General features: G+C 40.0%; 1 protein-coding gene across 4 annotated transcripts in view; it reads right to left on the reverse strand.

Annotated features, from left to right (window-relative positions):
• PSD3 (pleckstrin and Sec7 domain containing 3) overlaps window positions 1-16,314 on the reverse strand; it is a 617,602-nt gene that overhangs the window by 385,410 nt on the left and 215,878 nt on the right. For all 4 annotated transcript variants that reach the window (XM_072634977.1, XM_072634978.1, XM_072634979.1 and 1 more), the window contains exon 3: window positions 1,742-2,885. In XM_072634977.1, the coding sequence (XP_072491078.1) occupies window positions 1,742-2,885 (1,144 nt within the window). The remainder of the gene's footprint in view (window positions 1-1,741; window positions 2,886-16,314) is intronic.

The raw sequence follows: 16,314 nt of genomic DNA on the forward strand, positions 1-16,314 counted from the left end.
TTAGAAATTAAAAAAAGTCATTCACTTTAGCAATTGAAAGATGGTTGCTTGGAGAGAGCAGTTTTAGCTGAGTGCTAAGATCAGAAGCTAGATTGCTAAGAGCCAAGATATGAAGGAAAGGAAGTAGAAGCAAAGAACGTAGCTGATTTTTTTTTAGGAATTTGCTGCAGTGAGGGGCCAAGTTTAGACCAAAAAAACAAATATGTAGTGGACCCAGATGGATCAGTTGCATGACTTCCTCTAGCTCGATTTAGCAGCATGTGAGTAGGAGGAAAGGCAAATGGTAAAAGAAATCCAGAGTTGGGGTTTGATGAGGCAAGAGTGGCAGGACAGGGGACAGAGCTAGGGCATGCCCATCCTGTGTGTGCATGAGGTAGAACAGAAGAGTAAGCATGGATTGAGTAGATGGAGTAATTGGGAGGTATGAGCTTTGGAAAAAGTATCAACAGTTGTTGGAACCCCTTAAGATAAGGACAGGAGCACAGGAGGAGAGAATACAGGGAGCCAAGCTCCCTCCATGAGAGAACAGGAAGAATGACCTGGAGGCTGGTAGAAAAATAGCCAGTATGATCTGGTATAAGAACAAAAGCTACCAAGTATCTTCATTAGCCAGTTTTCAAATATTCTAAGTCACTCAGGATACCAACTTCATATTTTTTTTTATGTCATCACTAATGCAATGTGAGAAAACAACTTTTAGCTACTAATGATTTTTTGCAAAAAATATGATGTTTTTTATCAAGCCAACAGTACCAAAATCATTTGTATTATTAAGGTAATGAGCATTATTATATTACTTTTCTTTCCTAATGTGTGGCAGAGGAAACATGTCAAACACAAAAATAAAATGTTAGAAACGGTTCTCCCATCATTCCATACTTACACAGGAGACCTTACTTCAATCAGATGGACCCTCACTATAGCCCTCACTATAGCCCAGTGGTCTCTAACAAGGGATTTTTATTCTAGATGAGATCAATGAAACATGACTGCACAAACCTGCCACTAGAGGAGGCCAAATTTGCTGAATCACTTGAATTTAGGAGTTTTAAGATGCCACAGGGCTAAAGCTGACAGGGTACCTGCCCTAAGTATGGCAATAACATGGTAAGCCCCTGGGAGCAAAGGACCATCAGGCAGCCTAAGGAGAGGTGAATTCCCATCAGAAAAAGAAACAGGTTAAAGTTTCTGTATCAATCATCATTGAAACTGGTTGCTGCACTTAAAGTGGGATGGAGAAATGGAAGGAAGAAGGGAAGAAGGGAGAAATGGAGGGAAGGAAGGAGAGAAAGGAAAGGAGTGAAGGAAGAAAGACAGAAAGAGAAAAAAAGAAATAGAAAAGAGAAAGCAAAACAAGAAAGAAAAAATTAAAAGATGGAGGAGGGAAGGAAGGAAGGAAGGAAGGAAGGAAGGAAGGAAGGAAGGAAGGAAGGAGAGAAAGAAAAAGGGAAAGGAAAAAAGGAAGGAATAGATAAGACAAAGGAAAGAAGAGGATAGAGAAACAGAAGCAAAGATCTCATAAGGAGGTTCTTTTCAATATTGTGGAAACCAAACTTCTATGGGCAGAGAACCCTAAAGGGAGTATGCATTAGAATGAAATCTACTCCACAAGTATACCAGGGTTCCATAATATAGTAAATTGACTTTGTAACCCTAAGACAAAACAAACACAGAACTGCCTGTTCCATGATGAACACCCTTATTCATATGTTCTAGGACAAGATTTAAGATGTGACCTCACCTTTCCACTTCCCCCTCTGGCACAGACTTCTTCTCAGGATGTTGTTCATTTTCCTTCAAAAATACTTCATCCTCTCCACCTTCTACAAGCAATCCTGGAGAAAATGTCCCTGATCTAGTTCCAAGCCTTTCTGAAGAATCTTTCCAAGGTTCATCCCAAACACCCTCCGTCAACCTGACTGAATGAGAGAAAGCCACAGACGGAACGGGATGGCTTGATACTCTGGAAAACTCCTTGCTTTTGGAAAAGGCTGTCCTTTCCACAGATGCCTCCATATCTGCTGAGGAACGTCTCATTTCTTCCTCCTCTCCCCCTGTCCAAAGAATCTCTACCCCTTGAAATCCTACGTGTTTGATCCTGCCAGAGCGGCCTGTGGAGCTCCCCTGCTCTACAGGCGACCTGTAGACCGTACCTCGATCACATCCTGGATGCTTCCTTCCCAAATCGGACCATTTTTCCCCTGTAAAGTTAATGGTGCCCTCTACTTTATGGGCCACTGCTGGTTTCTCCACAGAGGTCTTTTGGCAGATCATCTCCTGCCCTCTGGCAGTCTCTTTTTTTCCATTCTTCGTGATTTGGGACAACACTGGCTGGGTTTCTCCAGTTAATAAGGCAGTCAAATCCTTTTCAATACTCAAATAAAAATTTTCCTCAGTTATTAGTTCAGCTGGAAGAGGTATTTCTGGTGGTTTTTCTTGGACAGAGGTAGCTGGTCTGTTGGCTCCTCGTGCTTCCCGGCGGGTGGCACTCAACCCTTTTTCCATTCGCCGGGATGATGAAACAGAAATCACATCTCCTTCTAGTACCTTTGGTGCCTGCAGTCCCCCTGAAGCCACGCTAGATTCTGCAGTGTTCGGCGCTGGAGCCAGGGAGCCAATGGGCTTTGGCAAACTTGGTTCTTTAAGGTGCCTACGTGAGGATGCTCCCCCCTCATGACTCAGTCCCCCTGCAGTCGAGCTGTCGAGACCAAACTGGGGGCCAACCAAGAGCTGGCCCTGCTCCCTCCCATGTGCACAGCACTGCTGACTCTCTGCATCAAATTCAAGTGAAGCTCTGAGGACTTCTCCCCTTTCTTCCATAGTCCCATATTCTGTAAATTCATTGGTGACATTGGGTGGGAGTAAAGTGCTTCCTCCATGATCACCTACAGAGAGAACAGAGCAGTCTCATTACATATTTTGAAAAAAAAGAAATCAGGTTCTACAATTATTTATCAACCCTCCCACTCAACATATACATAGTTGGCACACTACAAATTCCTAATTTGCTTATTTCAATATTCTGTACCCTCTATTTACCCTGAGATGAGTTCAACCCCAAAAAGGTTTTTAGTTATAATCACTCAATAAAAATGATAATTAATATTTAGAAATTATTTTATAGCTTATGAGTTACTCAGTTCATAATAATCCTTCAAGGTAGATAGGCCAAACATTATCATGCCCATTTTACAGATGAGGAAACTGAAGTTTACTGCTTTAGTGTAATTCAAGTCCTATTCAAACCTTACTTTTGACAGTGCCCCTTCAGATGAAGAAGCCTGTTCCTCAGGATGCTCCATAATCTTTAATGAGATTAATGACATTTATAGTCCCTCCCATCTAGATCTATTATCTTATATAAAAACCTATCAAATACTCAGCCCACAGAATAGTGGATTAGGATTAACTAAATTGTTCATTATCAAATACTTCACAGAAGAGTCTAGTTCAACTCAATCAATAACTTTTATACAGCATCCAGTGTGACCAGAGTCCCAAAAGAAAGGAGGAAATCTATTTAAACAAAATATTGTCTCTGTCACAAACCTCCAACTGAATGTAAAGAGAAAAAAACAACTTTTCAAAAATTCTATGAGAAGATAAATAAATCCAACAAAAATCTAGGGGCACTGAAGGGTCCATTTCTACACATTTCTAGAGTGCAAACTGTACAAGATTCCCTGGTAGCTTTGAAACAGGACTACTAAAGGGGTCTCTTAGTATTACATGTTAAGGGCACTTGACTTTTGATGAGGAAGAGGACTACATTTACTTTACAAATGCTTTCAAAAAGTACGATACAGTTGAGAGTTCTAGCAAAGCAACCAGTTATTAGCAGGTGTCATCCCTCTCTCTCTCCAAAAATGTGAAATGAATGGATGGTGACTGAGGATACCTCTTCCTGTCCACCTGGGTAGACTCTGGTTGATTAGAGGAAGTTAAGAAACAAGGTCAATTGGTCTTGGCCTATTCCACTGCTAGAGGATACACTTCTAACCTGAATATCACAAATATGTTATCAGGCACCAGGAGAATTCTGGAAAGGAGGGAGGCAAGGGGGGACTGAGAGAGACAGAGAGAGAGAGAAGAGTGAATAAATGAATGCATAAATGAGTAAATAAAGCGTCTATGAATCACTTCAACTTCATGTGGAAAAGCAACTTAAGAGTGTAACAGCACCCTAGAAATGGTGAATAATCAATTAGCCTCCTTTTCCAAGGAAGAGTGTTCTACCTTGGGGATATATCTGAAAAGATTATTAAATGACCAGCAGCACCTTTCCATACTTTAGCCATCTCAAGTTTGCCTTCTGGCTAGAAGGTTCCGTTATGGTGTGGCAGAAGTAGCTGCCGTTTGTAATGAGGACTTGTCCTCTTCCATCTGCCTGAAGTCTTTGCCTCCCTGGTGGCGACAGTTTGACAGCATTTGTTCTATCTAGCTACTATATTCACAGAGTGAGGATAGCATGTGAACATGGAGTGGTTAAGAAATACTGAAATAAGGAATAAGAAGGAAAGCAAATAACAAATCTCTCAGGGACCTTATCCAGGAAGCTTAAAAAAAAAATCATAAAACAATTAAGAAAATGAGTGTGAGTATTCCTGGAGAAATGGCTGATGGGTAAAACAAAGTCTACAAGTCACTACCTCCCCGGCCCCTTATCAAACTCTGCTTCTGAGGCAGCAAAGTGACACAGTGGACAGAGCACTAGACCTAGAGTTAGGAAGACCTGAACCTAAATCCAGCCTCAGACATTTATGAGCTGTGTGACCGAAGGTAGATCACTTAGCTTCTGTCTGCCTCAGTTTCCTCCTCTGTCAAAATGGGGTTAATAATAGCACACACCTTACCAGGATCTGATGAGATAATATACATGATGCACTGTGCAAACTTTATAAATAAATAAAATATTTGTATTTATATGTTTATGTAAATATAAATGCTATATAATAAATATTAGTTGTTCTTTTCATAATCATTACAATTATTATCATTCATGATCAATTCCTAAGATTTTTCAAAATTTTAAGAATAGAAGCGAGTTCCCAATGCAAAATACTGCTACAGAATGTTTGTGTGACAATAAACACAGCCTGAGGAACAAAGATAGCTAATACCTTTTATCACAGTTTTATATGTGCTAGATTCCCACTTCATTCAAAAAGTTTCAGCAGATTTGCCAATGGTTATAACAAAATTGGGTGAGCAGATAGAGCACTGGGCTTGGGATCAGGAAGGCTCATCTTCCTAAGTTCCAGTTTAACCTCAGACACTTACTCTCTGTGTGCCTCAGTTTCTTTATCTGTAAAATGACAAACCACTCCAGTATCTTTGCCAAGAAATCCCCAAATGAGGTCACAAAGAGTAGGACACAAATGAAAAACAGCATCCACCTAAACAAAAGCACTTTGGGAAAGTCTTCAGTAATTTTTTTTTAATGTGAGGGATAGCTAGGTGGCACAGTGGAGCCATCAGCCCCAAAGTTAGGAGGATCTGAGCTCCAATCAGGCCTCAGACACTAGCTGTGTGATCCTGGGAAAGTCCCTTAACCCCAACTGCCTAAAAAGAATGTAAAGCAGCCCTGAGATCCCTTTTCTCTCCACTCTCTTCCTTCTCCTCTCAATAAGAAAAAGAAGAATTGTACAGCTTTAGTGAGGCTAACTGGGTTTAAAGAGTATGCATCCTACGGAGAATCCAGGAAACAATCACTCAATCATAGGCATTTAAGGCACTAAGTTACAAAATGGAATAAAATATGTACAAGTTATATGTACAAATTATAATTATAAACTAGTATGGAGAGCATACCAATGCGGACTTATGAAATAAAGTAGCAACAGGCACTCATATTTATAGAAAGCTATAAAGGTTACAAAATACTTAAATCACAACTCTAGGAATTAGGTGGAGTAAGTATTATTTAAAATTCCTATTCTGCAGATGAGAAAGCCAAGGCTCAAAGAGGTGACATGACTTGTTCAGGACCACACAGCCAGTTGTCAGGTCTTCTCTGCCCTATCCTTCTTCTCAAGGATTCAAATCCACATTCTTCCTGACTCATGCTCTTTATACCACATCTTGCTGTCTATTTTATATACATATGATTTCTAACGAGAGAGGGCAGCAATACAGTTTCTGGGTTCTCCATACACAAAAATTTGTATAGGGAGGACCCTCACATGATAGCATAACTCCTAGAATTAGTTAAGAAGATTGACAGGAAAAAATGGAGGTAAGGAAAGAAAAAAATTGCTTTCAAGAGATCCTATCCTATCCATTACTCCAAATTCCCAAAATTAGGAGAAACAGTTGTGTAGTTTTTAACCTGGGTACATATTTGAGGAATAATCTTCAGAATCTAAAAAATGTTCCCTACCCCCCATTCTTTTCCCTCCCTGATCTTCCTACGCTTATACTACCTTCAAAAGATGTGATGAATAGTGTGTGGTTTGCAGCAACTCAGGAGGGAAGAGGAGGCAGCTTTTCATACACTAGCTTTGAAAAGGAAGGCAGTTAACAACAATGGAAATCTCTCTTCCTGGTGTGGCAGGCTGAAAATGTTCATTTGATATCAGGTCACATTTTTAACAAATTTTATCTCCTTCTAGCTCTCAGGCAACTTTATTATCCAAAGCTGTTCAAAGGTGTAATTATTTTTCTTCCAAAAATTCAACAAAAAAAGACTGGGGGTAGAGGAGACCAGCATTTCAAAAGGCTTTTTTTTTTTTAAATATCTCACCTTTCTGGGCCATAAAATACAACAAAATATGGTGTTTATTCTCTAGGGGGAAATGCCACCTCTGATTTTACCACAACATGGCTATCTCTTCTCTAAATTAAGGTATATAACCCCAAAGATGCTTACATGAATATATTTTGCCTTTGCCCAGGTAGCCTAATGATCTGTTTTGTAAAATTTGAATAATGTCACTATACAGACAGGTGGATGGTGAACGGTGGTTGATAGGGATCACACCAGGGATTCTTCTCTTGTGGGCACTTGAGTTTGATTCAGCTTCACTCTTTGGCTGTTCTATGCCATTTTTCTAAGGTCTCAAGGGAGTGGCAGCAGTGGGTAACCAGTTGTCACCACCAAACTGTGAAGGCTACTGCTCTAAGTCATTTATGTACCATAAAGTCTTCTCTGCTTTCCAACTCAAAAGAAGCATGAGGAAAGAATGTCTGCTGCCACCAATACCTCCCAAGGTCAGTAGTGGTGGAAATAAAGTAAGTCAACATCAAAGAGGAAGCCAAAATGACAGACATACATCCACTGCTGATCCCTGGGTCAAGCACAAAATATGCCACTGATGATTTTTTAAAAATGATTTATCTCCCTCATACTTAGTGTTTATAAGATATGGAGAAGAGAATCATACATGACAACAACATATGGAAATGGTGGGATCTACACAGTTGGCAGGAAGACCCCCATTGAGGAGCTCACAGATCAACTGGCACAACAAAAATCACAGGCTAGATAATCTTTGCAGTTCGTCAGCTCTAAATTCTGTGCTCCTGTGTTCTTTCAAATTTTTGTCTTTGTCTAGCACACAGTAGGCTCCTAAAATATTCTTCCTGAATGAATGAATAACACATTTTTCAACAAGGATTTGTTTACTGAGAAAGGTAAATGTGTGTTCATCCTTCATTGCCAAAGAAGACCATGCCATCGGAGAAATGAAGACATGACTTGCACTTGACTTTGTTTTGAGTGAGGCAGGGCTGTGCAGGTCACCAGCCTCCCTTCTCCTTCAGAGTCACTTGAATCTAGTGACCAGATATTCATCAGGATGACTGGAGATGATCCAGGATGAGGCAACTGGGGTTAAGTGACTTGCCCAAGGTCACACAGCCAGTGAGTGTCAATTGTCTGAGGTGAGATTTGAACTTAGGTCCTCCTGACTCCTGCACTGGTGCTCTATCCACTGTACCCCCTAGCTGCCCTATGTTTGTTGATTAATGGTTGATGAAACACAACACTCTTCTCAGTAGAGGGGGCAGACTACAAAGGTGGAATGAGAGAAATCCTTCACACTGTCAAAGATGGTAAATTTACCTATTTTGTTTAGCTCTAAGTCTTTGTTACTAAGGAGAGATGAGAGAAGGGGAGCTAGGGTATTCCAAAGGTAAATAAATTTGACGTATATGAAGTATTAACCGAACTATCTCAACCCTCATCCAAAAGCAATTCATGGAACCATAGAATGTCACAGCTAGTTTGTCACACAAACAAAGCCAACTACTTCATTCCGTAGAGAAGGAAACAGAGGTCCAGAGAAGTTGACTAATGTTTGCAGTTCTGACTTTCTATTTTCTCTAAACCCAGAGTAGTTTACATTGTCCTCTAATCGTTCCCTTGCTACCCAGGCTAATATGCTCTTAGCAACGGAGTTCTGTTCCTCTTCTGACCTATTACTTGCCCTTAGTTATGACAATGGAAGAAGCATCCTAAAAAAAAAAAAAAACCACTTCAAATGACAGGGGATAAGAAGCCATGTGCCACGGAGCATCTCAGGAAGCCCTGAGGTTTCTGTTCACTGTTCCTCCGCCTCCTGATGACTTTAAAGAAGAGAGAGAGAGAAGTCAAATATGACTCCAAGATTTCGCCTCTTAGTACCTGGGGAAAAAGCAGAGGTCCCACTACCAGAAAACGGGAAATCAGGGGGCAAAGGGGGAAGGGGAAGAGGCCTAGAGAAAAAACAGAAGTTGAATTTTAGGTGTGTGGAGTCAGAGACACTAGAAAGCTATATACATACACAAATGGAGAACGCCTGTAGCTGTTTGTCCTTCATTCTGGAAGAGGACCATGATATTAGGGAGGTGATGCCATGACGTGCAAGTGAACGGTATTTAAGTGAGGTAGGGATGGACAAAGTTACCAGTCTCACTTTCTCCTCAGGAGCCATCTGAGTCCAGTGGTGAGATACAGATCAGGACAACTGGAGATGGCCCTGGCACACTTAGAAATGTGGGACTATTGTTCAACAGAGGGTGCATGGCTAGAGATGAACATTTGGAAGTCATGCACAAAGATGTAACCAGTAAAGTCATGACAGTGAATATGCTCACCCAAAGAAGAACATGTAAAAAGAGAAGAAGGGGATATAAGGAGACTGAAAAGGCAAGAAGAAGAAAAAGGAGGCAGAGTAGGAATTATTAGAAATGTAAGAGTAACGTAGTACCATAGAAATCAAAGGAAAGAAAATAATAAATGATGAATAAACAGGATATTTTTTCTATTCAGTCTCCTTTAAAAAGAAAAAAAAAAGGCCTGTTCAAGACAAGACAACAAAATAACAAATGTCACCATAGGATGACTTTAGTAGCGAATCTGGAAAATAAGATACACTGTTGCCTGGGAGAACAGGACGGGTTCTTCAAAGCCAAGAAATCCTTAGCTCTCAGGGCTGAATAGAGTATAGGTTAGTGACTGTGTTCTCATCAGACCCTAGATGAGGTCCATCCACCCCCAAATTATTTTATATGCATAATTTTCATATGGTAATAATAATAATTAGTATTTAGATAACACTTTAAAGTCTGCAAAGACTTTAAGTTAACACACTGGATCTTCACAACAACCCTGAGAGGTACATTCTATTACTATTCCTATTTTACGGAATAAGGCTTGTCCAAGGTCACCCATTTAGTGTCTTAGGCAGGATTTAAACTCTGGTCTTCCTGACTCCAAGTCTTATACTCTATCTATCTACTGTACTACCTAGTTGACGATATATCTTCAGAGTTCACAGTTAATTTACTTGCACATTCCAATGAGCAGCTCAAGCAAACACACATCTAGTATTTTTATCAAGTGCCAATATTCAAGCTTCCAACAGGGCCAAGGTCTGTCCTGCACATAAAATGAATGGCTCTTGTCCACAATCATAGGCCAAACCATCCCAAGATGAGCCCTGCCATGTATCTTTTCCAAACTCTAAAAAGCAAGTTCCCTCAAACAATTCATTCACTTGCCACGCCCTCCGCCCCCATACCAAGTAATACCAGGAGTGCCTAGAAGTATTTCTTGTTGTTCATCAACTTCAAGGTAATCACATCCCTCTGGCAAAGTTAAAACATGCCTTCTGAGCTAGACACACCCACTTCCCAGGCAGTAAAGGGATCTGTCACAACCATTCCGGACTGAGTGTGTCCTCCAATTCAATACTTACCCTGGGCTCCTCTCCAAGAGGGCTCAGAGAATTGCCTCCACTGTGTGTAACACTGTCCCCTTTATTCTACAACACGCCACTGATCTCTCTCACAATGAACGGCTTACAGTTGTATAATAAGTCCTCAATGAGCTACAACAATTATAAATGTAAGTTTCACCATTACTGAAGATTAAATGTTAACACTGAGTTTTAAAAGAAACAGACTCATAGAGGCAAAACATAAATAAAAAATCAGGTTAAGCCTTTAAGAAACAAAACTGGGAAGGTAAAGTTTTCGATAATAATGGTGCCACTGTTTTTCGAGTTAGGGAAATTCCCTACCATTATTCACTGTGATAAATTTGATACATATGAGCTAATAAATAAACATATACATTCACCTTGATGACACACATTGGGAAGTACAGTAAAAGTATATAATTTATTCTATACCTACTTAATTCACCAGGACACACTGAAATCATAGCACTCTTATCCACTGAAAAATTTCTTCTGAATTTCACTTGAAATAATCCATAAATACAAGTGCTTTCCTAATATGATCTTCATGGGATCATTCACCAAATGTATCTCATAGGGCAGGAAATAACTGAGATTGCTCCTTTGGTGTCAGAGATTTCCAAAATTAAATTCTTAAATTTCTGAATGGCAGTGAAACATAGAATTGGCAGACATGGTTCCCTCCTAACAACAGAGATATTAGCTCAGTGCTAATGAGAATTCAGCGTCCACAGTCAAGACAGAACAACCGTCCTCTTGGGATAAAATTTCATAACCAGTAGGAAATGAGATAGAAGAAGTTCATTTTTAAAAGCAAATATGAAGGGCAGGCCAGGCACAGCTAATATTTCAAATGCTTTTCAACCAAGATGAGTAACGGGAAACGTCACTGTAAATAAAGATGATAAATGTTACAGTGTTCAAAGGTCCAAAACTTCCCCTTCAGCTCCATGATTCTTTCTATTGTTTGCTGGTCTGAATCTGTGATTTCTAGGGTACTGGGAACTTCCACTGTGGAAACTTCCTCTACAAAGATCTGCAGCTCATACACACTTAGAGAGATGCTGGAGATACTGAGAGGTTAACATTTGCATAAGTGGTCACAAAATTAATTTATGTCAGAGGTGGGCTTTGAAAACATGCGTTCCTGGTAATAGCACAGACTTTCTGGAGCACTCATGCCAAGCCCAGCCAAATACCTGTAAAAAATGATCGAAACAAATTCTGGAGCTGCAGAACCCACAGAAAGATGGAGTGAAGCAAATCTCCAGCTCAAGACAGCCTGGAAAGTCACTAGGAAGTGTCTATTGCACTGCTGGGAGCAGAGTGCAGTCCAATATAGGTCACAAGTGTACACAGGGGAACTGAGCAGGCCTTGGGGAGACTGAATCTCTCACACCTGTGGTGGTTTCCAGACTTCATGACCTCAAAACACTGAAGACAAATTGGAAGGTCAGTGGAAAAAGCCCATGGGACCAGTGCAGGAGAGTGGAGTGGTTCAGCCCCAGCCCCAGGGCAGCAGAACCTGTGGCAGCCACAGCAGCAGCAGGGGCAACTGCAATCACTGTTTCTGGAGCTCTAGGCCCACAGATTGCGGAGGGATTGAGCAGCTGACAGTACACCCCCCACCCCCACTGGAAGCTGAGAACTACTTTGACAAAGACCTCAAAAAATCAAGTAAATGGCTGGGGAGATTAGCAAAAACCAGAAAAAGAATCCGACTATAGAATCTTACTCTGGTGACAAGGAAGACCAAAGCATGCAAACAGAAGGAAACAAAGTCAAAGCTCCTCCATCCAAAACCTCCAAGAAAAATATGAATTGGCCTCAGGTCATGGAAGAGCTGAAAAGGGATTTTGAAAATAAAGTAAGAGAACTAAAGCAAAATTTGGGAAGAGAAATGAAAGTAATGCAAGAAAATCATGAAAAATGGGTTAACTGCTTGATAAAGGAGACCCCCCCCCCCAAAAAAAACCCCAAAGAAAATAACACTTTAAAAAATAGACTAACCCAAATAGCAAAAGCTATCCAAAAAGCCTGGAGAAGAAGGCTTTAAAAAGCAGAATTAGCCAAATGGAAAAGGAGGCTCAAAAGGTCACTGAAGAAAATAGTTCTTTAAAAATTAGAATGGAGCAGGTGGAGGCTAACGACTTTATGACAAATCAAGAAATTATAAAGCAAAACCAAAGGAATGAAAAAATAGCAGACAATGTGAAATATCTCGTTGGAAAAACAACTGATCTGGAAAATAGATCCAGGAGAGACAATTTAAAAATTATGTGACTACCCATGATCAAAAAAAGAGCCTTGACATCATCTTTCATGAAATTATCAAGGAAAATTGCCCTGATGTTCTAGAATCAGAGGATAAAATAAACATTGAAAGAATCCACTGATCCTGAAAGAGATCCGAAAAGAAAAACTCCTAGGAATATTGTAGCCAAATTAAAGACTTCCCAGGTCAAGGAGAATACTGCAAACAGCCAGAAAGAAACAATTTGAAATTGTAGAAATACAATCAGGATAATACAAGATCTAGCAGCTTCTACATTAAGGGATCAAAGGACTTGGAATATGATATTCCAGAAGTCAAAGGAGCCAGAATTAAAACCAAGAATCACCTACTCAACAAAACTGAGTATAAAACTTCAGGGGAAAAAATGGTCATTCAATGAAATAGAGGACTTTAAAGCATTTTTGATGAAAAAATCAGAGCTAAATAGAAAATCTGATTTTCAAACACAAGAATCAAGAGAAGCATGAAAAGGTAAACAGGAAAGAGAAATCATAAAGGACTTACTAAAGTTGAACTGTTTACATTCCTATATGTAAAGATCACATTTGTAACTTTTGAGACTTTTCTCAGTATTTGGGTAGTTGGAGGGTCTATATACATATACATATAGACAGAGGGCACAGGGTGAATTGAATAAAGATGGATGATATCTAAAAAAATAAAATTAAGGGGTGAGCGAGGAATATATTGGGAGGAAAAAGGGAGAAGTGGAATGCAACAAATAATCTCTCATAAAAGAGGCAAGAGAAAGCTTTTTCAATGGAGGGGGAAAGACAGGAGGTGAGAGGGAAAAAGTGAAGCTTACTCTCATCACATTTGGCTTAAGGAGGGAATAACATGCACATTCAATTTGGTATGAAAATCTATCTTATACTACAGGAAAGCAGGGGAGAAAGGGATAAGTGGGGTGCGGGGGGGATGATAGCAGGGAGGACAAATGGGAGGAGGGAATAAATAGGGGTAAACACTTTTGGGAAGGAACAAGGTCAAAAGAGAGAATAGAATAAATGGGCGGCAGGATAGGATGGAGGGAAATATAGTCTTTCCCAACATGACTTTTATGGAAGTCTTTTGCATAACTACACATGTATAGCCTATATTGAATTGCTTGCCTTCTCAGTGGGGATGGGTGGGGAGGGAGGAAGGGAGAGAAGATGGAACTCAAAGTTTTAAAAACAAATGTTAAAAATTGTTTTTACATGCAACTGGGAAATAAGAAATACAGGTAATGGGATATAGAAATCTATCTTGCCCTACAAGCAAATAGAGGAGATAGGGATAAGGGAAGGGAGGGATATGATAGAAGGGAGGGCAGATTGGGGGAAGGAATAATCAGAATGCATGGTGTCTTGGGATGGAGGGAGGGGAGAGATGGGGAGAAAATTTGGAACTCAAAATCTTATGGAAATGAATGCTGAAAACTAAAAATGAGTAAATAAATTTAAAAAAACAACAGATCTTCTGACTCCAAGGCCAACTCTCTATCCACTAATTCATGCTGTTCCTTAAAAACTCACTGATACAAGGGCCTCGGATTCACTAGTTGGATGGAGAATTCCTACAAGGTGATTCTGCAGGACAATCTGGTCAATCTCTTATTAAGTAATAGAGTAACATATCCAGAATGATAAAGTTAACAGAAAACAAGAATGAGTAATGAGAATATAATACATGAATAATTCCAGCTCTGCACACACCTTTTATTCTGGAACATCCTCCTCATCCTAATAAAACCATTTCACTTTAGAAAGGGTGATAGAAGGGAAAGGCTGTACTGGGTATCAACATCCTCCTCATCCTAATAAAACCATTGCACTTTAGAAAGGGTGATAGAAGGGAAAGGTTGTACTGGGTATCCAAAAATGCCTTTAAACTACATTTTCAATGAAAAGATCTTACATCCAGCAAAACGCAGAAATAAATCAAGCAGCTCTCAGCTACAAGCTTTTAACTTGTATACATGAATGCAGGCATTAATTAGAAAAGCCTCCAAGGAAGTGATTAATAATTTGGGCTACACATACAGAATGAGAATTACAGAATCAAAAAATCTGAGAGTTGGAAAGGATCTCAACCACCATCTAGATCTAACCAAACACTAAAGAAATCCCCATCATACTATAACTAATAAATGGTCATCCAGCCTGTTCTTGGAGAACTTCAAGGAGAGGGAAGGCACCATCTTTCAAGGCAGGCCATCCCACTTTTGGATAGTTCTGGCTTTAGGAAGTTGTTTTAATTATAGTGAGTCCAAACTGGCCCCTTTGCTTTTTGTATCCATTGTCCTCTGGGGCCAAACAGAGCCGTGTCATCCCTTCTCCATATGACAATCTTACAAATACTTGAAACAGCTATCACGTTCCCCTTTTCTTCTGTAAGCCAAACATCCCCAGTTCCTTCAACCAACATTCACATACCACCGTCTCAATGCCCTTCAACATCTTTTATGACCTCTTCAGGGCAGTTAGGTGGTCTAGTGGATAGAGCACCTGGCCTAGAGTCAGGAAGACCTGAATTCAAATTGGGCCTCAGATACTTATTTGCTGTGTGACCCTAGACAAGTCACTTAACCCTGTTTGCCAGCTGAAGAAGGATATGGTAAACCATTCCAGCATCTCTGCCAAGAAAACCCTGAAAGGGATCTTTAAGAGTTAGACACAACTGAAACGGCAACAAAACTGACCTGCTCTGGACACTCTCCAATTTATCGATGTCTTTCTTAAGTAAGGGTGCCTAGTTGGAACACAGCACTCAAGATGGGGTGTGATGAAGGCAGAGTACAATGGACCTATCACCTCTCTGATCCCAGAAGGTATGCCTTTCTTACTGGAGACCAAGACTGTCTCAGCCCAGTGTCCCGTCTTCTCTCTTTTGGGACCCTTAGACAGTGGCATCCAGTGTGTCAGTTATCCCTTGCAAATTCACATCTGAAAAGTTGAGTCTATCATCTATATCTTTACCTAAATAATAGATTAAAATATTAAATAGCATAGAACCAAGCACAGATCCCGAGATAATCCACTGGAGACATATGACCATACTGATATTAACCTATTAACAATTACTCTTTGAGTCTGGCCATCTAAACAATTATAAACCCATCTGACTGCATTATTGTTTAATCTCTTTTCTCTCTACCTTCTCCATAAGAATATGAGATAGTTCATCATCAAAAGCTTTGCTAAAATATAAGTAAACTTTATCTACAACATTCCTTTTATCTACTAAGTTTAGTAATCCTTTCAAAAAAGGAAATGAGGTTAGTCTGGCATGACTATGATGAAGCCATGCTGGCTTTTTGTAATTACTTTTTCCCCCTTTCTTGATGCTCTCTAATCACCTCTTTAATGATCCATGCTAGAATTTTCCCAGAAATCAGAGTCAAGCTCACTGTCCTATAGATTAGATTTTCTCTTTTCTTTTTTTTTAAACCAGCATACTATTTGCTCTGTGGTATTCTTACTTATGTTTTCCATATCTTTCAAATATTAGACAGTGACTCAGCAATCATATTAGCCAGTTGCCTCAGTGACCAAAAACAGGCCATTTGGGCCAGACAGCTTGAATTCAGCAAGAATAGGCAAGTGCTCTCTTGCTGCCTCCTTATTTCTCTTAAATATCAAGTCTCTGTTACTCATATCCTGGGCTATCTGACATGCTCATCATTCAGGGCCATTTCTCATCCTGTTCCAAACCCTGGGGAGATGACCCAAGCATACAATTCCCATCAATTCCAGAAGATATCCAGAGTTCAAAGCATCTCCCCAGCACATGGAAAGCAAGATAAGTGAGATAAGACACAGGTCAATGGTTTGAAATTAATGCCTTCAGAATACT

This window comes from Notamacropus eugenii, chromosome 1 (genome assembly GCF_028372415.1).
Source record: "Notamacropus eugenii isolate mMacEug1 chromosome 1, mMacEug1.pri_v2, whole genome shotgun sequence".
Lineage (NCBI taxonomy): Eukaryota > Metazoa > Chordata > Mammalia > Diprotodontia > Macropodidae > Notamacropus > Notamacropus eugenii.